At 34.5% G+C, this 22441-nt stretch overlaps 1 protein-coding gene and 1 long non-coding RNA gene across 4 annotated transcripts; both read left to right on the top strand.

Moving 5' to 3' along the window:
* The first annotated feature begins 10464 nt into the window (after window positions 1–10464).
* On the top strand, window positions 10465–13189 carry LOC105355980 (cell adhesion molecule CEACAM6-like). Its single transcript, XM_011485585.3, has 6 exons — window positions 10465–10570; window positions 10699–11019; window positions 11487–11762; window positions 11856–12104; window positions 12192–12276; window positions 12819–13189. The coding sequence occupies exons 1-5, from the start codon at window positions 10528–10530 to the stop codon at window positions 12266–12268; spliced, it is 966 nt and encodes a 321-aa protein (XP_011483887.1). The 5' UTR covers window positions 10465–10527; the 3' UTR covers window positions 12269–12276; window positions 12819–13189.
* Window positions 13190–14379: 1190 nt separating this feature from the next.
* On the top strand, window positions 14380–18858 carry LOC105355966 (uncharacterized). Of its 3 annotated transcripts, none has more exons than XR_013648206.1 (3): window positions 14380–15779; window positions 16075–16416; window positions 17147–18858. It is a non-coding gene; the product is annotated as an uncharacterized LOC105355966 (long non-coding RNA). The 3 variants fall into 3 exon arrangements; XR_013648207.1 differs by having other exon boundaries at window positions 16075–17496; window positions 17683–18858; XR_013648205.1 differs by having other exon boundaries at window positions 16075–18858.
* Window positions 18859–22441: the final 3583 nt, after the last annotated feature.

Raw genomic sequence — 22441 nt, 5'->3', positions numbered from 1 at the left:
ACAGCCCACTGAGTCACAGTCCCACCTACAGTGAATCAACAACATCCCACAAACTGATTTTTGCAGGTAAATGACTCCCTCCTGTGGCAAAGACATGTAGTTGCAATAAATAAATAAGTAAATTAAATTAAATAAATAAAAATGTAAAAAAGTATTGTGATGTGTGAATAACAATAGGTAAAATGTCCCAAGACAATGGACCTGATCATCTCAAAAAGACTGAGTCAGTGTTATAATGGCGTCTTTCACGTCATCCACGAGAGCTGTAGTTAGATCTTTATTATCCTTGTCACATGTACAATGAAATCTAAAAGTTCTTCCTGGTTCATGCAGAGTCTGATGCCCTGAATACTGTCACTAAGAAACAACAGCTAAGGATAAACACCTTGTTCAATCAGGATACAATATCAATTGCTTTATGCACGCTTGATACATCAAATCTGTATCAAACAGTGAGTTTGATATGGCTCAGTGGATTTTTTTAGTACTTTTTTGTGCTGTCTCTGATTTTAATGTTATAACTTGAGCTTTCAGTGTTGAGGAACAAGTTATTCTTAGAATTCAAACATTAGAAGTGTTTTTCATCCATATATAAAAAAGAAGTTGACTTACTGAAATCCTCCAAATATAGTTTTTTTGTTCTGTCTTGTCTACATAAGTCTAAAAAGGTTTTTCTGGTCATTTGTTGTGCACAAAACAATATTGGGATTTCTTAATCCTTGTGCTATCTTAGATGACCCCACCCTACCATGACAAAGGTGGGTAAAGGTGGAAAGATTTCATGTAATAATAATAATGGATTGGATTTATCTGCACTTTTCAAGACACCCAAAGCGCTTACATTGTGTCCATTATTCATTCACTCCTCATTCATACTTGGTGATGGTAAGCTACGGTTGTAGCCACAGCTGCCCTGGGGCAGACTGACAGAGGTGTGGCTGCCATTTTGCGCCTATGGCCCCTCTGACCATCACCGGGATCATTCATACACATCCACACACTAGTGGAGCAACACTGGAGGCAAGGAGGGTGAAGTGTCTTGCCCAAGGACACAACGACATTTTGGCTGGTGGGAGCGGGGATCGAACCGCCATCCCTTTGATCATTGGACGACCCGCTCATCCACCTGAGCCAATGTCCATGTCCATGGACACCAGTGAAGATCACAAATCATTGAAGAAAAAAGGTTCAGCGCACTGTCTAGTGGGTCCAGATGACCCAACTCCCAATGGTAAAGTGCCTAGGATAGCACAAGGGTTAATATTTTTTGTGTGCTATATTTTCAAATGTAACTCTAGAGGAGAGGTTTGCAATTATAAACAACAATTTTGGAATTGTTCCTTAATAACCAAAACCCCTCAAAGCCCCACTTCCTTTCTAGAAACATAAAACACTGTATATTTGTGTGACCACTAAGCAAATTATTTTTAAAATGTGGCTTTAAAATAGTTGAAGTCAAGTTTTTATAGAACCAATTTAAACAGCTGCCTCTATTCACAGTTTGAGTACAACCAGCTGTTGTTGTTTCAGAAAACTCATCAGGATGTTCTGCTGGTTACGTTGCTGGAATCGTGGTTGGATGTTTAGTTGCTGCTGCAGCTTCTGCTGGAGGATACTGTGTGTATAAAAACTGTGACTAATCAAGTAGATATAATGATGATGTGCTTTATCATACTTTTCCTAGGAGGTATGATAAAATATGCTTTTATTTATTGATAAATTAGAGTTAAAGATTCCATTTCTGCGAGTTTAAGGTCAATGAATTTAAGTTTCGAAAGCCATTTAAAAACTTTTGGTTTATTCTCTTGAATCTATTTCAATGAGTAATAACATGAAAAAAGGTTGACATTAGTTAAACCAGCCTCACCAACTTTACTTTTCATTTTTTTCTGTTTAGTGCTGCTGTTTATTGTAGCTTTCCGCAGAAAAGCCTTGATTTATCTTTTTGCATTTCATTAACATTTAGACACAACAGAAAACCTGATTCCTTCTCATCACAGTGCAGGTATATTTGTCATCTTTCTTTTGCTCTACTTTTAAATTACCAGATAATTATTAGTATTGTTTCACACTTGTTAGTCTAAATGCAAACATATGCAGGTGTGAAAATAAATAGTTTACATGTTGACATGTTTGTATGTGAACATTTTTAGAGCCAACAGGTATGTTTATAACATTTGTGTGTGTGTGTGGACAGGCCACGCCCCTTTTAGATTTGTATGACATCTGAACCTCACTGTAATGATTATAACCATCCAGCAACTTGTGACTTTATGCTGCTTAATGGTTCTACCTCCCCCTTCTATGATCTTTCTATGATCCGATCCAACACAAAAATATTACAAATATGCTTAAGATGAATAAAGTTTGGCATAGATTACAAAAGGGGTTTATTCGGACATACCTCTGGTGTGTCAAAAGATTCACAACCCCATGTTGTAAAAATTATGTCCAACACAAAAGGCTCTCATCTGTTTGCTCAGCTGTTGGACAGGACAAGTTAAAAAAAAGATAATTATTAATATTGAAGCAATACATTTTTTTGTCTTTTTTTAACAGTTTGTTCTTTTTTCTTTTAGAGCAAAACCCTGTTTATGAGGAAATGTCATAAAATGTCTATGAAAATCTTGAAACATACACAGAAGCTCCTTTGTGCATTTTAAACTGCCTTTGTATTTGTTTAAAACACCTTTTTACAAAATTGCTGCTTTTGAAAAATTGTTTATGATTTGAACATTTTCACCAAGAAATATGTGATTAAAATTTATACGATTGTCATTCCATTTGTCTGTGAACAAAGCATTCACATTATAAATAAAAATATTTAGCAAGCACTTTTTTTTATTTTATTTTTTTTAAGCCAAAGTGAGCACTTTACACGGGTACAGAAATATTTAGGACATTATTTCTTTAAAATACTTTTCATACATCGTCTTTTCTTTATTTTTCATTACTTTTAAAATATCATTCCACCATCAATAGCAGGGGTCCCTAAATCCAGGCCTCGAGGGCTGGTGTCCTACATGTTTACCAACCAACCTGCCATTTATGCTCCTTATTGGTTAAACACACCTGATCCAGGTACAGGTAATCAGCAGCAAATAAGGTTTCTTGAAAACTAGCAGGACACTGGCCCTCGAGGCCTGGATTTAGGGACCACTGATCAATAGCTTCAGGAAAAATGTATTTACTTTCACAATTTTTTGGACACTTAAGAGTTTTCGCACCTGATGATAATAATGAAAATCAATAATTGACTAATACATGTTTTATTATTGAAGATGAATTCTAAGTTGTAAAGAGACAGTGAGACCTTCATTAACAGCCATCAGCCTCTCAAACAAAATTAGGACAACACAGTTTTCCAGGGAATAAACAGGATTCTAATTGTAATAAAAACAAAGTAACAGTTTCTGCAAGTAAAGAATAAAAGTTTACTTTATGAACAACACATTGAAATTGATTCAGTGCTTGAGAAAGCATTTTTTTAATAGTCTCTATCATAGTTCCTATTTATTGTTATTAAATGTCAAGTAATTTAGCTAATTCCATTCTGTATGTGTTATTAGAAAAGACATCTGATAATTAGACACTTTACTGATAAATGTTTACCAGTAAAAAACATTGAGGTCAGTTGTATTATTTGTTGTCAGCTCTACATAAGAGCATTTAAAATTCAAGAAATTTTATTTTTAGAATGCACTCATTATTAATTAAAGAAACAGGACACAGAAAGTATGGTGATGATCAGACATAGAGGACTCCTCAAGCACAAACATAAAGTCACCTAATTGTAATCTGTGAGAGTCTAGATACTTTTGATAACGAGTCACATGAAGCTAAATCTGCATTTAAACTAAACTAGTTCAGCTCAATACATCATCTGAAAGGAGGTGATAAAAAGGCAGGTTGGAACAAAGTTCAACAGAAAGACTGATTAATGATTAAATGAACATGACCATAAATGTGTTTCTGATGATGATTTACTTCCTTATACTTTTAGAAGAGTGAACATCTTTGTTTACTAAAGTTTCCAGAGGATGATCAGCACGAAAAACACACAATCCTCTCTTCCCCCAAAAAAAGAAACGAAAACCATTTATTGCACAATTCAATTGCCTGGCATCTTTACTTTTAAAAACGCAATCCATTGTTTAAATTCGTTTTTCAGGAATTAGTGTAGTTTAAGCAGCAGAAAAATCTAACACTTTAACCCTTGTGCTTTCTTAGATGTCCCCACCCTTACATTGACGTGTTCCCCCTACCATGACAAAGGTGGATAAAGGTGGAAAGATTTCATGTAATCCATGCACACCAGTGAAGATCACAAATCATTGAAGAAAAAAGGTTCAGCGCACAGTTGCTGCCCAGCATAAACTGTAAACATGACTCATACATTTTATGCCTCATCATCTGCCCATGTTCCATGACCTGAGAGGCCACGTTTTATCACATTTTGTCAGTTTATTGATTTTTGTGTTCTTTTTGTAGCAGACAATCATTTTCAGGAGAATCTGAATAATAATATAGTTCGAAGGTTACTATATAAATGATGATGGACAACTTATTCATCTCTCTTTTTTTTCTTTTCTGCAGAGGATGTTAGTGAAAGGTTTTACAACCAGAAGACCATCATTGTTGAATCATTTCCTGTTTTTCTACTTTTAGAATGAAAGAAAATGTTTTTGTTATCTTTATTTGTGTTGTTTTTACCATAAAGTTTTGAAAATTAGAAAAACTACCAAATTTTGTTATTTATTTATTTATTTATATTTAAAGAGAGATAAGGCAACACTCTTCCACCACCTGTAGAGGAGTAATAGACCACTAGAGAGCAGAAAGCCTACTAAGCGTGCATCATGTAAATAAATGATTGTATAAAGAAAATCATTTGGCTTTAAATTAATTGTGGATTTTGTATTATTATTATTTAAATCATTGCAAAAATATAAGGTTGTTTTTTTATAAATATTTGCTAGTTCTTGACATTGAAGTAATACATATGATAGTGTATGTCAAACAACTTATACTGTCTTTTTATGTTTTCTCTCCACTTAAACACATTTTAGGTGAATAAACATGCAGTAAATTATGATGTATATAGTTTAAAGAAGAGAGACTTTATAAATCAAAAAGGCTTTTGAATCATAATGCATGTCATCTACGTAAAATATGAATGTATGTTTTTAATGGGCTAATCTTTAAAAACTACACAAAAATGATTGAACTAAAATATAAGTGCAATAATGTAGATTCATAAAGTAAAAAAAGGAGAAATTTTAATCACAGTCAACAACATAAGATAAAACTTTAGACAAATTACCTGATTGTAGTTTAGAGGGGGGGGAAAGCCTATATTTATGTCGAAAAAAAATTGCTGTTATAAAATGTGTTAATAAAGGCGTATTTTTCAGCTGCTACCTTCAGTTCAAAGGAATCTCTGCATAATAGTGAATGGATGAATGGAAAGAATAAATGAACAAAGACTTTTCTATTTTTATTTAATCCTTTTACTGAATCTTCTTCAGCAGAATGATGCGCATGCACAAAAATAATTTTCTGGTCCAATTATTTAGCCTATATGGAGTTTTAACACATTTAACGAATGCATTTTATGATGTGGCATAATTACCCAAATAAATAGGAAATCTATAACAGCTAATGTATATTAGAATCGTAGAATTAGGCTGAATTTGAATTTGTCCTTATCCTCAAACTAAAAACATAAATATTCCTAAACATCAGGTCTGGGTTCCACAGTTAGATGTAGGCTATAGCAAGCCTTCATTTATGTCAATGACATACACAAAGTAGGGGGCTACAAAAAGTGTTATCTCACAAAAGGCACACAATGGTAGAGAGGATATATGTGTGTTTAGGGCTTGTTGAGACAAACCAGCACTTTTGAAGTGGCACCTAAACAAACTACATTTTTATTGGCTTGTTAAATAATCCTAAGTAAACTTTACTTTGCTGCCTCTCTGTGGTGCAAACAGTCTTAATGATTCAAATATATTTGTACAAATTCCATCTAACATTTCATGTCCTTGAAATGGTTGTAATAAAATGTGGATAAGGTATGTGAGTTTTCATTGAAAATAAAATTAAAACAAAATCTAAAAAAGGTTGTTTATTGCATATTTGTATTTGCATCATGGGAAACTGTATCACAAAACTTTTAGATAAATTAAATCCATATTTAACAGATTTTTAAACTGACAAGTTCAAGGCAAGAGTAGCCAGATACAAGTCCAAAACTCTACATCCCCCTTTACTTTTGACTGAAACTGTTTTTTTCTCCACTGTTTACATGCAGTAAATGCCCCTTTTAGGAAGAAGAATGCTTTTGTGTTGTAAATCGGAGGACCAACATTGATTTTCCCCCCCGATTTTTTTAATTTTTTTTATTGATACTATACTTGATAAGTTTAAAGTGTGCATACAATCCAAAATGCCATAAGATCAAAACGATAGATTTAACACAAACTTATGTTAAATAACTACATATGGCAGAATATAATTGATTCTAAACCAAACCACAAAAGATTTAAGAAAAAATTGTCAAATGTTTGTTTTTAGAAATGGAGCATAAACGGGTTCATTTGGATTTATATGTCTGGTTGATATTTTCTCATTTTGTGCACAAAGCTGCTTGAGATCTTGAATGAAGTTCCATCTCTGTCAACAACAATCAAAACCTCCAAGAAAAGCAGGCGGAGTGCTGTTTGCTTTAGCTTCCTGGAAAAACAGAATCCCGGAAGGGACGAGGACTATGACAGTCCACCGGGCTCCTGAGTCCTGATCAGACATATTTATACTGCAAACATTTGTGCACTGAAATGTTTTTAAAAAGTAAAGTGAACTGATTCTTAACTTTGTTTTCTTTGTTGTCACACAAAGAACGTTCCTCTGTTTGTTCACATTGGTTTTCATAAATAAAACTTTCAGACCAAATCATTGTAAGTTTATATTTTCATCACTTTCTTTCAATTTTTTAGAGTCAACAGCACATATCCAGGAAATCAAAAATGTTCAAATAAAAAAGCTTGATATGTACATAACTATTCCCAACAGGCCTCCTATATTACAATTAATGATATAAAATGTTTTTTAAACTTCACAAAACTAACACACAAGAAAGAGAAATATGTGTGGTTGTATGAGTAAATGCGTTTTGTAGTTATCTGTGAATTTGATTTGATATTTATAATTGAACAATTAATCATATTAAGTCTGAGTTTTAGCCTGTATTTTTCCTTGCTTTTAAAGTTGCTCTGCATTTTAGTAGTATGTCTTTCATCCAACATTGAACTTTAGAAAACTCATGGCAAAACATCATTTTCATTAATTTACATTATATAAAATTGCATGTTCTCTATATAGATTATGTATGTATAACTATATGGCACGTCATGATGAAAATAGATTTTTTTGCAGTATAGATTCAAAAAAGGTGGAAAAAAATCAACCTTTTTTCAAATTCTTTTGCAGTGTTTTCAGACTTTTAAATTAAAAATAATCTTTTGTTACCTTTTGTGGTTAATGTCATGTAATGTGATGTGATGTTTCTTTTTACTTTCAGTTTCCATACTTTTTTTTTCTTTTACTCTCTTTTGCTGTATTTCAGTAATTAAAGAAGTTCAACCACTTTTCTTTAAATTGACAGAGGTGCACTGGCCTGTTAACTTTTCTAATTTACATAAAACGAGGAATCTTGTGTCATTTTTTACTACTTTGAAGGATTTTTCAAAGGTGTATCATAAAAAATAACAGTATACAGCCACATGATGGAGAGTTTTTCCATCAAATACCGTGACAAAGTGTTCCTGAACTTAAAAGTCATCTGCCTCCTATATGTAAACCAGGCCACTCTAGTCACATCACATTGTGACAAATACAAATGCAGCAAAAAAAAAACATAAACTTATGTCAGCTGTTGATTTTAGGGAACTGTGCCTTTTTCTAAATGTAAAAATTGTCCAGGTAAGCTTCAGGTGAATCCATCATCACTACCCACTGAAATTCCCTAATTATAAGGAATTTTTGTTGTTGTTAGATTAGTTGAAAATTACAAACTAATATGGGTTTTCAATTGCAAATCACACCAATGTGATAAGACAAGTGTTTCACTACAAGCCACAAAAAATCATTTTTAAAACATGTTTCTTTTAAAAACAGTGTGACAAACTTTAATGTTTGGTGTTTAAAATGACCCAACAAAGTCAATGGGGGGGTTGAAGTGTTTTTATATCTTCAGGGCAGCTTTTCTAACCCTTGTGCTATCCTAGACACTCTAACATTGGGAGTTGGGTCATCTAGACCCACTAGACAGTGCTCTGAACCTTTTTTCTTCAATGATTTGTGATCCTCACTGGTGTCCATGCATTACATGAAATCTTTCCACCTTTATCCACCTTTTTCATGGTAGGGAGAACACGTCAATGTAAGGGTGGGGTCATCTAAGATAGCACAAGCGTTAATTAAATCAAAAGTGTAAACATGTTTTTACATTTTTCATATAGAAAATATGAACCCAAGCAGCTTCTTATTGTTTGAAATGCTGCATCTACAATGACAAAAGTAAATGTATTATTTAACATTGTGTATATTCATTGGGGTGGCTCTTGTCATTTCATCTAGCATTCTTGTGCAAACAGCTGTTCCACATTCTGTATTGAAACTCTGCATCCAATTTCTTAATTGAATAAATATAAGCATTTTATCATGTTATCTTCAGTAAATTCTCAATAAAAACTCAAAGCACTGAACCATCTCACAAAGATATAAAACCCTCAAAACAAAAAGTATCCAGTGTTTAAATTAGTATTTCTCTAAATTCAGGGTATATTGGTATATAAATGGGTTTATTTTAGTGTTGAGAATAAGCACAGAGAGCATTAGTGTGAGTTTTGAGCACACTAATAAATGAATTGTAGGTTCTTGAGAGGAGTTGAGGTATTTTTACACAATTCTCTGACTTCATTTTCATGGCATAATTTACCAAGAAAGAAGCCTGAGAGTCTGGTCAGAGCTCATAAAGATGTCTTTAAGTCAGCATGACTTCCATTGCAAAGAATGTATGTTTTTGTCAAAGAGCAAATACTGTATTTTCAGTAAATTTGAGATCTGATCAAAGGAGTCATTGTGATGAAAAATTAAATAAAACAACACCAATCTCAGAGGATAATACTTCCCGATTGAACTTTAATATAAAAAAATAGTAAATTAACAATAACTTACGTTAGATCTGCCTGTTCTGGTTAAGATGATTTCTGGTTTATTGTAGATACCATCAGAAACCTTCAGTTGCCATTGATTTATGCTCAGAAACAAACATCACTTCTAATAGTTTCAGTTGTTCTGGTCCAGGTCAATAACAAAGACACCACTGTCACAACTCTCATTAATATCTCAGCACCAAATGACCCACATTACCTTCAATCTCCCTGTCGACAATGGTTTAGAGTTTTGCATAAAGATGATGTTTAGCTATAAAATAAATGTCAGTAAACCTTCGGTGCATTTGTCCTCCTACACTAATGAACTATTTTTCTACCTGTTCCAATGTGACAACATTTTCCAATAAATGCTTTGGACAAAAAGCAACCATTATAATATTGGTTTTTGGAAATAAATTAGAAAGTAACAATCAAATGAAGCTTTCTTTTCGTTTTTGCGTCCATTTGCGTTCTGTCAGAGTCTGGGTTAAGTTCCTGCTGGAGACTGAGAGTCTCCCTGATGTCTTTGATCCTGAAGCTCACTGCAGCTTCTCAAACATGACCCCAGAGCCAACCACTCACTAAAAGACATTGACTGAAGATGGAGAAGCTCATAAAGCTGATGCACAGCAATGACGACAACAAATGACAAAGACCCTGATTTCTATTCATCACATTTCATCATCCTATTGTTTGATGTACAGTTGGAACTCTAAAAAACAAAACAGTTGTTCTGTGTTTTATTAGGATATTATTTTATTTAGTGGTGTGACTGTGTGTTTAGGAAATCAATGCTTTGGGTATTCAGACTAATTTATTACTAATGTAAACAAAGACAGGGAAATAAAAATGTTGTTTTATTTGATAAAATATTTTTCAACTTTACATTTTTTGTTAAATTTCCTTCTTTGGTTCGGATCATAAAAAAAATAAAAATAAGAACGTTCTTATAAAACCCAGAAATGAAGGTTTAAATCTGGTTCTAACATCAGATTTATGCATATTTATGCTTTTTATTTATCAGATACTTTTGCATCAAACTTTCATTGTTCTTTGAAACAGCTGGAGACGGTTCAAAGCCTTTTTCTGGGAAAATTTCAACAGCCTGAGTGCAGGTAAACCCTGAATGTATAGACTCAGAGGCAATTTGTTAAAATGTCCACAGGGAGAGTAAATACAGCCTGTGCATGTCATCTTTGAGTGGGGGGCTGGAGTTGGGGGAGCTAGGGGCAATAAAAGGGCAGGCACTTTTGTGAAACTTCTTTGCTTTGTTTTTGTCAAGAAGTTATTGAAGGAGTCAGTTTGCACAATGGAGAAGATCATCTGGACTTTTGGGATGCTTCTTTTATCAGGTAAATACAGTGAGTTTTGGTTATAAAACTATATAATATGACTGATGTTTTTCTTTTGCTACATTCTAATGGAACTAAACTTTTTAATAGTATTAAAAAGTTGTTCTTCCTGTTCTGTGGTTCCTAAGATCTGTGTGCAGGTCAGAACATTTTACCTCCAGGACCCCTGAGTGGAGCAGTGGCCGACACGGTGGTGTTCAGCACCACCCTCAGACCCCCGGCGAGTCCATTCCTGTCTATCAGCTGGAACTTTAAAGGTGTCAACATCATCACATCAACCAGCACCAACATCATTGATCCTGGATATGCCAACAGGATCACACTGGACCGAGCTACTGGATCCCTGGAGCTCAGGAATCTGGTTCTGCAGGACGGCGGGGAGTACACACTCACCATCACACCAGACGGGGGGCTGCAGATGCAGGGGAGGATCGTCCTCAACGTTTACAGTATGTTTTTGAATTTAACCAACCATTACAAACTGATTCTAATTTATAAAGATATTAGGGCTGGGAATGGCAATGTTTTAAAAATAATGAACATTAGATTGAATATTTTGAAAATTTACTTAACAAAATAATAGTTTAAAAATTAAGGATTGTTGGCAGGAAGAGCAAGAATAGATTACAGAACAGAAAATGTGGCTCTTACCATAAAACTTTGTGGTAACTTCAAACTTTTATATTTTTCATCAGAAATTTGGTGCAAGTTTAAAGTTGACACTGATAATTTCAAGCTATTTAATTTAAAAGAAAAAAAATGCTTTCAAAATAATTTTGTATTTATTATGGATTCTATAACCACTATGATTCAATAGATTTTGTGCAAATGTATTTGAAACCAAATGTTTTCATTTAATTGCATTTATTGCATTCTGTTATTTGCAAGTAGACTGGTTTTTCTTATGCACCACCAGCACCTATAACCGGAGCCACCATCCGCAGCACTTCATCTGTGCTGATAGAGGAGAAAAGCTCCACTAACCTCACCTGTGAGGCCTCCGGCTCTGTCAGCAGCAGAGAGTGGATGAAAGATGGCCACCTCATTCAGGCGGGAGACATGATCAGTTTTTCTGCAGACAACAGCACAGTGTTTTTCCATCCTGTCCTCAGCTCCAGCCATGGCACCTACCAGTGTCGGGTCAGCAACCCAGTGAGCGCCCAAACGGCTGACTTTCAACTCACTGTCAACTGTAAGAACCCGCTGTGTGCTCCAAGGAAACAACTTTATTTATAACTAAAGCATTTCATTTTTATTTTCTTGAATCTATCCTTCATCTTTGCAGATGGACCATATAATGTGTCCATTATTGGACCATCCACTGTGTCATCTGGAGACACAGTGATACTGCATTGCTTAGCAGCTTCAGTCCCTCCAGCAAACTTCAGCTGGATGTTCAACGGCAGCCAAACACACATCAACACATCCCTGTTTGTTATTGAGAGGTTCTGGGCACAAAACAGCGGGGACTACAACTGCACCGCCATCAACATGGTGACCATGAAGGAAAACTCCACAGTTCTGAATCTGAGAGGTAACATGGTTGTGTTTTGAAGTGACAGTTTTGTCTGGAATTCTAAGTGATTTGTGAAACAAAACGTATCGATCTTTTTGCATTTAGCTTCCGGGTCTGTGAGCTGCTGGTCCTTTTCAGTGTTGGTCATCAGTGCATTCATGTTGAGAGAATTTATATTTTGAGAAGGCGGGTAAGTGTGACTAAAGATTCTTTACAACTTTTTATTACAACTGCAAACCATTTCTTACGTTTAGTTATACAGTCTTTGGTTGTTTTAGTCGAACTTGTTTACTGGATTTTTTTTGGAGAGGAAGCCTCAAATTAGAAACCACAGACAAAATGTTTTTTTTTTCATTCAATCCACTAAACTGTTGAAAACGAGGGCTGCACGGTGGTACCATGGTTAGTGCTCTTGCCTCAAAGTAAGAAGCCCCCTGTTTCAAGTCCTGGCTAGGGAACATGGAAAACAACATCAATTTGATCAAAAATTTGCATGTTCTCCCAGTGCATCTGTGGGATCTCCGGCTTCAAAAACAAAAACATGCTTCATAGGTTAATTGGAAACTCTAAATTGTCCATAGGTGTGAGGGTGTATGGGTGTGTGATTGTGGACATTCTACCCTGTGACAGACTGGTGACCTTTTCATCAATTGATCAATGGATTTATAGATAGATATAAAAAGTTCTCTATTAAGGATTCTAAAATCGAACTTTTTGTTTTGTCCTTTACAGGTACAGAAAGGACTTTTTTTTGCCTATTTTAAAAGATCAAAAGGCTTTTTTAAACCATTCAATTGTGAAAAGTTACATCAGTTTGACTCTCTAGGATAACAACTTGTTTGCTTATTTTCACTGTAAATGCAAAATTTCAAATGATGCATTACATTAAAAAAAATCAACAGCTTGTTGTTGACTAAATAGACGGCGTTTATGTTTCTGAGTCTTAACTACTGCTCATCAATCTTTTTTTTATGTTTCTCATTTTACACTGATGTAAAATATGTGGCATGCTTTCTACTTGTTTTGATTTATTTTTCTTTTTTGTATAATTAGTTTGTCAAGGTTTGATTAACTTTTTATTGTCAAAATAAAATGGCTTTGATTATGTTGTCAGATATGTTGAATTTTGTAAGGAGAAAATGGGGAGGTTTCTGTAAAGTTTCGTGTTTTTAGACAGATCCACATCTTTTATGAATATCAATTGAGAACATTTTGTCGAAACTTTAGAATATTTCTGAGGCTTAGATTTTGTCTGAAATGTTTAAGCTCACTGTGTTTCGGTTTGAGGTTTGAAAAAAAAGTGACAAATTTGCAGAACAGAACCAAAGGCTGTACAAATGGACTTCACACATGAGTTACAGGTACCCTCTTTTGAAGAAGTGATTCTGTGGCTAAAAACCTTTAACCTGAGGAAACAGACATGAGGGCTGTTCTGTTTTCTCTTTGCTGTTTGTGGGAGAGTATGAATATTTTCTCTGCATTTTTTCTTTTATTGTTTAGGACAAATTAAAATACCCAAAAATCTAAGTATTGTTGTCTATTCATTTTTTATAAAGACTTGACCAGAAGCGGTATTATTCTGAAAAACAAAAATGTATTTTGTGTGTTCAACCAGTAAGGAAGCACGAGGGCTGTTTCAAAGCAGATTATGTTTTACTTTTCAATTCAATTCAATTCAATTTTATTTGTGTAGCCCAAATTCACTACAACAGTCGTCTCGATGGGCTTCGTATCAGTAATTGAAAAAGTTAAACATAAAATCAAAAGGATCATGAATACATAGAATTCAATAGGAAAATACTAAATTGAACTAACTACCTGTAACTGACTAAGCCAAACTGGACATCCCTGTCCTTAGACCCCCCTTAAACAATTTATAGTACTTAATCATAGTACTAGCAGATATTAGTAGATGGTACTAGCAGATATTAGCATGTGAAAAACCTTAAATAATGAAAAACAAAACAGTAAATAAACAAGTATAGTTATCAAATATAAGGTAAACCAGGTGAATAAATTAAGATGAAAGCTAAACCAACAATTTGTAACCAAGAAAATTAAACCAACAACTCAGTTACATTGTAGGAAACTTAAATACAATTTTTCTTAACTTAAGTAGATTGTTTTACAAATAATTATATCCTTTTTCAGACTAACAAGTATGGACATCGTTTTCAATACACACATTTTAGGACAGTGTACAACTTTTTTTTCCCCCTTAACTCAAAAATGTGACAAATATTAAAAGTTCAGCATTGAGCTAAGCAGTGGCCCTTTAAAGTCCAAGTCTCACTCACACAGTGAATACAACTTCCAAGTTTATACAGAAGCCGCCGTCCTCCAGCTCAGATTTTTTTTACACATGGCGTGGTGAAACGCCGTTTTGAGTGTTCCCAGCTTACGCTCATGTGAGTTGCTGTGCGCTCCAAGACAGAGCATGATAAACACACCTTCGCACATCAGCGTGACAACTACTTACCATCATTCATCTGTTTACATGCTCTCCTGCTAGCTCACAGCCCCTCACAACCCCGACCTAACATTACTAGTGCAACAAAAGTGATGAGCAACAGTGGAGCTATCTAGGCCAGTTTTGAGCCAAATGCCAGCTCAGGCGAGGAAAACAAAGATATCCATAGTTTACTTGTCTGCACGTGGATGCCCATATAATGGAGCAGAGAAGGGAGCTTATGGCCATTCCAGCATATTCTCTATGTCACAATTGACCTCTATTTTGCGTTTTTTTCGTATACTTCAGATTCAGAGACTCAGAGATGCCATTTAAAAGTTAGTTGTATAATTTTATGTCCTCCATCATCAGAATCATGCCACACACCAAAACAAAACATGTTAACAACACTGCAATCATCACTTTCGTATGAGTGGGTCTTTAACCCTTGAGCTATCTTAGTTGACCCCACCCTTGCATTGACGTGTTCTCCCTACCATGACAAAGGTGGAAAGATTTCATGTAATCCATGGACACCAGAGAAGATCACAAATCATTGAAGAAAAAAGGTTCAGAGCACTGTCTAGATGACCCAACTCCCAACGTTAAAGTGCCTAGGATAGCACAAGGGTTACGATAAAACTGTGCACCTGATCAAAAAGAGGAGAATCTTGAGTTCACACGTGTGCATTGAAACAACTCATCATCAAGCAAAGCGTCAGTTGAAGGAAAATAAAGGGTTTTGGAACGAGCAGACCACAGAGTTTGCCTATGGTTTGGCTCTACATTGTTTTTCCTTACATGTTTATTTATTTTTCTATTTTTTCATTTGTTTGGTAAACTGAGCGCCAATGTTTTGAAGTCCGATTAATACTAAGCTCTTCCACAATATGACCACACGAGGTCACTGTTGCGCAGAAGATCAAGAAGAACTCCAACTTGGTTCTTCACAAGTAAGTTCACAAGAGAAGGATGGAGTTTAGCCCAGACCTTAGTAACGCCCTTTAATTATAGAGAACCTGTTGGTCTTGCCTGGGTTTCTTTATCTGCTGTTCTTCTCTCTTACAAGCGTGCACTTACTCATTATATTTAGATATTTTATGTTGTAAAATAAAAACTAAAAATCTAAGTCTTTTTTTATCTTGGCAAATTTGGGAGATATTTTCGGGAGATTCGGTTTTCCATGATGAAGCTTTATGAGAGATTATCTTATTTATGCATGCTTTACGTCACATTACAGCCAGGTAAGTTAAAAGATTCTATTTTTTTTTAACAGAAAGCATCCTTATCAAATATGTTAAAATTGTTTTCTTTTTCTTTTTTTTTTGTTAATTACATGAAGTGTACAAAGTCTATAAAACAAACATACACATATTAGTCATAGGGTGATTACTTACATAATTTATAACTTCATACTGGTTTTAGCACAAAGTAAAAACAATGCATTAAACTGTTAATATTTACATAGATATATATTTCCATCTCTTTGTTCTCTGCTTTTACCAACAACAATTATCATTATCTGTATCTTTTGTACAGTTTTTTTGGCGCAAAAAGTTGAAGTCTTGTCTCAAGTGACTGGATATGTTGGCCATGATGTCACCCTGCCATGCAGTTTTATTCAAGGGACAAATGATTCCAATGTTACTCAGAGTCAGTGGGACTTCCTGTCACCAGATGGAAATAAAACTCTTATCATGGTCTTTAACAAACAATATGGAAAAAGTGTTCATGAGTCTCATTTGAAGGGGAGAGTGGACATGGATGGTCAATCGTTACAAATTAAGAATGTGGCATTTTCAGATGCCGGGTCTTACATCTGCATTATTAACACTTTTCCATCTGGAAAATTTGAAAGCACAACCAAACTTGATGTTCAAGGTGAGTAAAAAACACTTTTCATCAAATCGTTCTGTTGTTTGAGAGTTAAAAAAAACATCAAATCGAATAATCCACAGACATCACCATACAGAAATACTTCACACTAAAAATATTAAACAACTATGAAACAAACATTTAAAAATTCAATGTCATTTATTTTGTTCTATAGATGCTATTTTTGTATCATACTTTAGAAATAAAATCTTTCTCCTAACTACTATTCCTGTCCAAATTCAGTTCTTCACTTTGACACTAGTAGTTCTGGAGCTTTAATACTTATTGGTCTCAGTCATGCCTTTAGTTTTTACCACAAAGTGTCAATTGCACCCTTACTGTACTTACAGTCATTTTTTATCTTCAATAAGTTGATGTCCTTAAGTTAAAAGTAAACCGTCATTAGTTGTCACAGCTTTACGTGTACAAAACATGCTCTCCACAGTTGACCCAGCAGAACAATGAGCTACTGCCACAGCCACAGTCAGGAGCAATATGGTGGTTTAATCCCAAATCCCAAATCTAGAGCACACTGATGGACAAAATATTTTTTCAAGAGATTATTATGGATACCAGTTTCTTTCTTGAAGTATTAGTGAATTACTTACAAATTCCTGTGATTAAAATAATTTTTGATCAAATTGTGCCGTTAACATGGAGTTATAATAAATGTTATGTGTCTGGAGTCAGGTTTGACACACCGAATAATTTAGCTCTGAATCTTTTTTTTCCCCAGAACTGAAACCTATGCCGTCTTGGTATATTTATGTAATAGTTTCTTGTTTCTTGCTCCTGCTGCTGATCCTGTCAGTCACTGCGTACTTCTTCTGCAGAAGGTGTGTTTGGGTCTATATGTGAAAATGTTTGGTTTCATAGTGGCCATTTAGAAATACTTGATTTTTTTGTTTCTTTTTTCTCAGATGTGACTGTAAAAGGGGACATGAACATCAACAAGGGAATGCACGTGTGTCACCTCTCAATTCTGTCTTTTATTGCCTTTCCACTTTTTGATTTCAGCTTCTATTAATAAAGTTTGTGATTTTTTTTTTAGGTATATGTGAGACAGACCTTTCTGCAGGAAAGGAGGTGAGCTTCTCTTTTTTTTCAAGGCGACATTTATTTATTCATTATTCACTTTAGTGAATTACTATTGAGCCCGTGTCCTGACATTAAGATATAAAAATACATCTTGTTCCCCAGGACACGGGCTCCGTAAATTACAGTAAACTTGCAGTAAATAAATAGAGATAAACTTTTTTCGTGCTCATGTAGGAAGTGGTCTACGCTGGTGTGAAGATTAAGAAAACCAAGAAAGCTTCTTCGTCTAAAACCAAGCATGAAGACTCTGCACACTCTGACAATGTCATCTACTCTCATGTAAATGTTTTTCACCAACAAAATTAATGAATCCATGTTTGAAGTGAATCTGTATTTCCCTTACATGTGTGTTATTTTTATCTGTGAATTAAACAACAAAGCCTTTTAGCAGCTCAGGTCTGAGCATGTGCACTCATGTCAGACAGAAATAGACAGAGGACGACAACTCAGAACAGAAACTGATACTTAGTGTGAAATTAATAGTGGGTTGGAAAGATAATTTTTTGGAAGCTTTGAGAAAATTAATTTTTAGATATGATTAAATAAAACATTTTGGAAACAAAACATTTTTTTGTGTTTATAATAATCTCAATTGCTGCTTTACATATTTGTTGTAGTTTTTTTTCCAAAATTGGTAAAACTACCTTTCTGAATTCACACAACTAACTCCTCTTAAATGTATTTTCTCTAAAAATATTGTTGTACTGTTCTACTTCCACACTGGAAAGTAGAAGCAGCTACTAAGGCTTTTCTTCTAAAACCTCAGTTCATAAAACATTGATGAATAAAAATACATTTTCTGTCTTTAAAGTTGACAAATCTCGTGAGAATGTTACAACACCCAGTTTACTCTGCACAAAAGTGCTGACCTGCCAAAGTTTGGTATATGTTCACACTAATAATCTAAAATTTTCATGTGCTAAAAAGGAGGATGATGCTAATAAAAGAAGCAAAGCGGAGCTTTGACAGTTTATAGAGAAAAGCCACTTTGATACAAGTCTGTGCAAAAGCCTCAAGATTGAGGAACTTCAAATGAGAAAAAGATTCTGGCACGACATTCATGGTTAATTTTTCTTTTTTCGCGTGTTTCTGACTGAGTTCCTCTGAAACAACGGGAACAGGGTTGCAAAACTGTGTTGCTACACGAATGCAATGTAGAGTGGTAAAGTTGATCTTTGTGATTCTGTGGTTGAAGAGTGTTAACAACAGGAAGCAGACATCTGTGTTGTCCCCTAATCTTGTTCTGTAAACAGAATGAGGCTACAAAGTGTGAGACATGGTGTGAAAATGGGATGTTTCTTGTGATGTTTTTTGTTGAATAAACCTTTTTAGAAACATGAAGAAAAAAAAGCTTTTTCATTTTTCTTGGAGACTTGAAACTTAACTAAATTGCAATAATTAAACCTTATTTAAGATTGTCTAATAGAGTTGTAAAAGCAAATAAAGCATGACACTTCCTGTCTGACTGGTAAAACATATTAGTATTTCACCAATAAAGATACGTATTAAAAACATGTGTTTGTTCTCACACATGTTTATAAAAGAGGGACAGAAATGCATCTGATGAAGCAACTTTTTTGGGTTCTTTAAAAGTGTGGATAAGTAAAATTAAAAATATATATATTTCTCAGTAACAGACAAAACATATTGTCTTCTCTGAGCACCCCAATCAAACCAATTTAGAGTTTTCCTCAGTTCTATAGATTTCCAAACATCACCTTATGGATCAGCTGAGGTAGAGATTTCCGTTAAACATAATTTTTGCTTCAGTGTTGTAGATTCTAATGAACTGATGATTCCAGAAAATGATCTAAAACCTTCCAGTAAACCTAAATAAACCATTAGATCCGTCCAAAAGTAATTGTTAATCTCTTGAATTTTGGACCCACAGTGACCGAGAAACATAATTTAAATGAAATTGACGTCTTACTGACCTTTACCATCCTCTTGTGGTCTGTTAAGTTGCCTGTCCCTCAGACTTTAAAAACTGTGTCCTTGAGGTCTTTGAAAATGTCATTGTGTTTTGTTTGTTTTTGTTTTTATCAGAAGTTGAGTCTTCTCACAATAAAATATGAAAAAAAATATTTTTAAACTCTTTTTTATTACACCCTAAACTAACTAAACTCCTGGGTTCAACAACTTCAGACACATCTTGATTCATGTGGCAATAACCTAACAGGCAGACCTCAGGTTTCTGCCTGAAAAGGCTTTTGTAAGGCAAATAGTGTCACCTCAGCCAGCAATGCCACTGGACTACTAAACATGGAGGGAAGATGTTGTGGAAAAAATGATCACATTTTTAAATTTTGGTTTCTATGCCATGAAGAATAAAAAAGGATGTGTGTCTACAGTGAAGGACATCAACTGTCGAACACGGAGTACAATGTGTGATGGTATGGGGCTGTTTTACTGGCTCCAGGGTCAGTGACTTGTTTTGGGTGAGAGATATCCTTGTAACAATAGGAATTATGGATGTTGTGTACATGTTCTGGCTGTGCAAAAGGAAACTGAGTGTTTGCATGAACGAGAGGATGCACCTATTACTTTTAAGATGTAAATCTGTCTTTAGTAGCCTTACGTATTTTTGAGTATAAGTCGCACCAGAGTACGAGTCACAGAGTAAAGGTTGCAGGTGCAAAAAAAAAAAAATCATAATAAAGAAGAAAAAACATGTAGGTTGCTCCCAAGCCTTAGTGCCCAGCGTAATGCTACGTTCACACCAAATGCAAGTCACACGTCAATAGAGGCGGTGGGCCAGAACATGACGCGCTTCAAATTCATTGGTCAACGTTTTTTTTCAAAATGCGTTCATAAAAATATTGGGCACTCCTTGGTGTATATGCCAGTAATCTGCAGAAGAGTTTGGATGACAGTTTGTGCTCAGAGCTGGTTGAAAAAAGAAGAGATGCTTGACATTGCAGATGCAGAAAGGAAATAAAATGCTTCAAATAGCAAACTGTCAGCTGATGGTGAGCGTTTAGGAACCACAAGGCCACAGTGTGTGTAGACAACTCAGTTTGACTTTCCACTGTTTGTCATTCCAGATATTTGGTAATGTTGTTAAATCTTAGGAATAGTAGAAATCACATATTTCTTACTTTATGTATGTGTTTGCTTGTATGCAAAATATGTAAAATACACTTTTTGACCACACAAGTTCACTATCACACAGTAGACTGTTAGAAAGTCTTGGCTGACTTTAGAATTCATGCTGGCTGAACTAACTCAACCAAGAAAAATGATCGACTTCTCTTTTATTTACAATTCTAATTGCATGCCAAAGATGTAAGGCACTAAACGTAGCCTACTCCTCTTTATAGTTATTTTTAATTTTTTTCAATTCAATTCAATTTCTTTATTTCAAACACAAATGAAAATAACCACAAGATTTTATAATAGATTAAACAAGACGGTGTCCTTTAAAGGAGTCGGTTAAAGAGAAATCTTCTATGATCCCACCCCTTTTTAACAATGCCTGATGACGGACGTTTTTCTATTCACAGTTTGGTTAAAAACATTTACATTGCATTCTGCATAGCACCTATGCAGAACGGACAAGTTCATTGTTGCTTAAGCTTAAGGACAGAGTTTAGCCTAGACCTTGCTGGAACTATTGAAAGCCTGTCTATCATTTAGAAATAGTGACCTTAAGTTGCAGCGTCTGAGTTCCTTTTCTATTTTTTTACAAGCGTACATTATTATCATTGGTTTCTGCTGCAAACTTACTCTATTTGTCTTGTTGTAAAAAAAAAAAAAGTCTCCGAGAACGGAGCACGGAACAGTTCAGTTGCGCATGATGAAGCTTTGCAAGAGAATCTGTCATCTATTGTTGTGGACGATCACCCTTACATTACACCCATGTAAGTCTGAAGTTGTTAAATTTCTTTTCCTGGAATAAAAAAAGATATATACTTAATACAAAGGTTAAAATTCAGCTTTTTTCTGAATATGAAGAGTCTGGAATAAAGTCTGGAATAAATCAAACAAAACTATGATCACATAGTCACATAATGATAATTTCTTAAAACATTTTTTGTAATACCTGTCTTTGCAAAAAAATGGAAAAGAAAGCTTTCAATTTGCCCATTATTTATTTATTTGTTCTTTTATTTGACCAACAACAATTATTTTTATCGTTTTACAGGTTTTTGGGCGCAAAAAGTTGAAGTCTTGTCTCAAGTGACTGGATATGTTGGCCATGATGTCACCCTGCCATGCAGTTTTATTCAAGGGATAAATGATTACAATGTTACTCAGAGTCAGTGGGACTTCCTGTCACCAGATGGAAATAAAACCAAGATCATGGTCTTTAACAAACAATATGGAAAAGGTGTTTATGAGTCTCATTTGAAGGGGAGAGTGGACATGGATGATCAATCGTTACAAATTAAGAATGTGGAATTGTCAGATGCAGGGTCTTACATCTGCACCATTAACACTTTTCCATCTGGAAGATTTCATGATGCAACGGAACTTCATGTTCAAGGTAAAAAAAAAATCCCATATGATCAGATGTTGGAGAATTTACAAAGATCCTCTCCTTTGAATACTGCGTACTTTCTTGGATGAAGAACTTTCTCTGTAAATTTTAAGCTCAAAATCTTCATCTCCAATAAATTTAAGTCAGAATCAGACTCAGACATGTAAACATGGCTGTTTACTTATCTTAGTCACATAAATATTTAGAAACGTTTTTGCTCTTATTATCTCTTTCTGCAATAACAGAGAATCATAAAGATAAAAGGAAAAAATAATAAACTAACGTTTTGAAGTGATATACACAGTTTTCATAGTTTAGTTTGAAATAAACTAAACTAAAATGAAATTACATTTAAACAGTTTTTTCATTATCAACATGAAGCTGTATGTTGTGGTTTCTGCTGTCAGGTTTGACACAGAGTTATTTATGTATAGATGTGTTTATTTTTCCCCC

This window comes from Oryzias latipes, chromosome 16 (assembly GCF_053564925.1).
Source record: "Oryzias latipes strain Hd-rR chromosome 16, Olatipes_Hd-rR_3.1".
In the NCBI taxonomy this organism is placed as follows: domain Eukaryota; kingdom Metazoa; phylum Chordata; class Actinopteri; order Beloniformes; family Adrianichthyidae; genus Oryzias; species Oryzias latipes.
The sequence above is the reverse complement of the archived record's forward strand: the minus strand, read 5'-3'. Positions and strand labels throughout refer to the sequence as shown.

What these genes read in the sequence shown, in the direction of transcription:
- LOC105355980 (XM_011485585.3), top strand. Translation starts at nt 10,528, where the DNA reads ATGGAGAAGATCATCTGGACTTTTGGGATGCTTCTTTTATCAG. An exon ending in TGGGATGCTTCTTTTATCAG is followed by an intron (nt 10,571 to 10,698) that starts GTAAATACAGTG and finishes GTGGTTCCTAAG; the next exon opens with ATCTGTGTGCAGGTCAGAAC. An exon ending in CTTTCAACTCACTGTCAACT is followed by an intron (nt 11,763 to 11,855) that starts GTAAGAACCCGC and finishes TCATCTTTGCAG; the next exon opens with ATGGACCATATAATGTGTCC.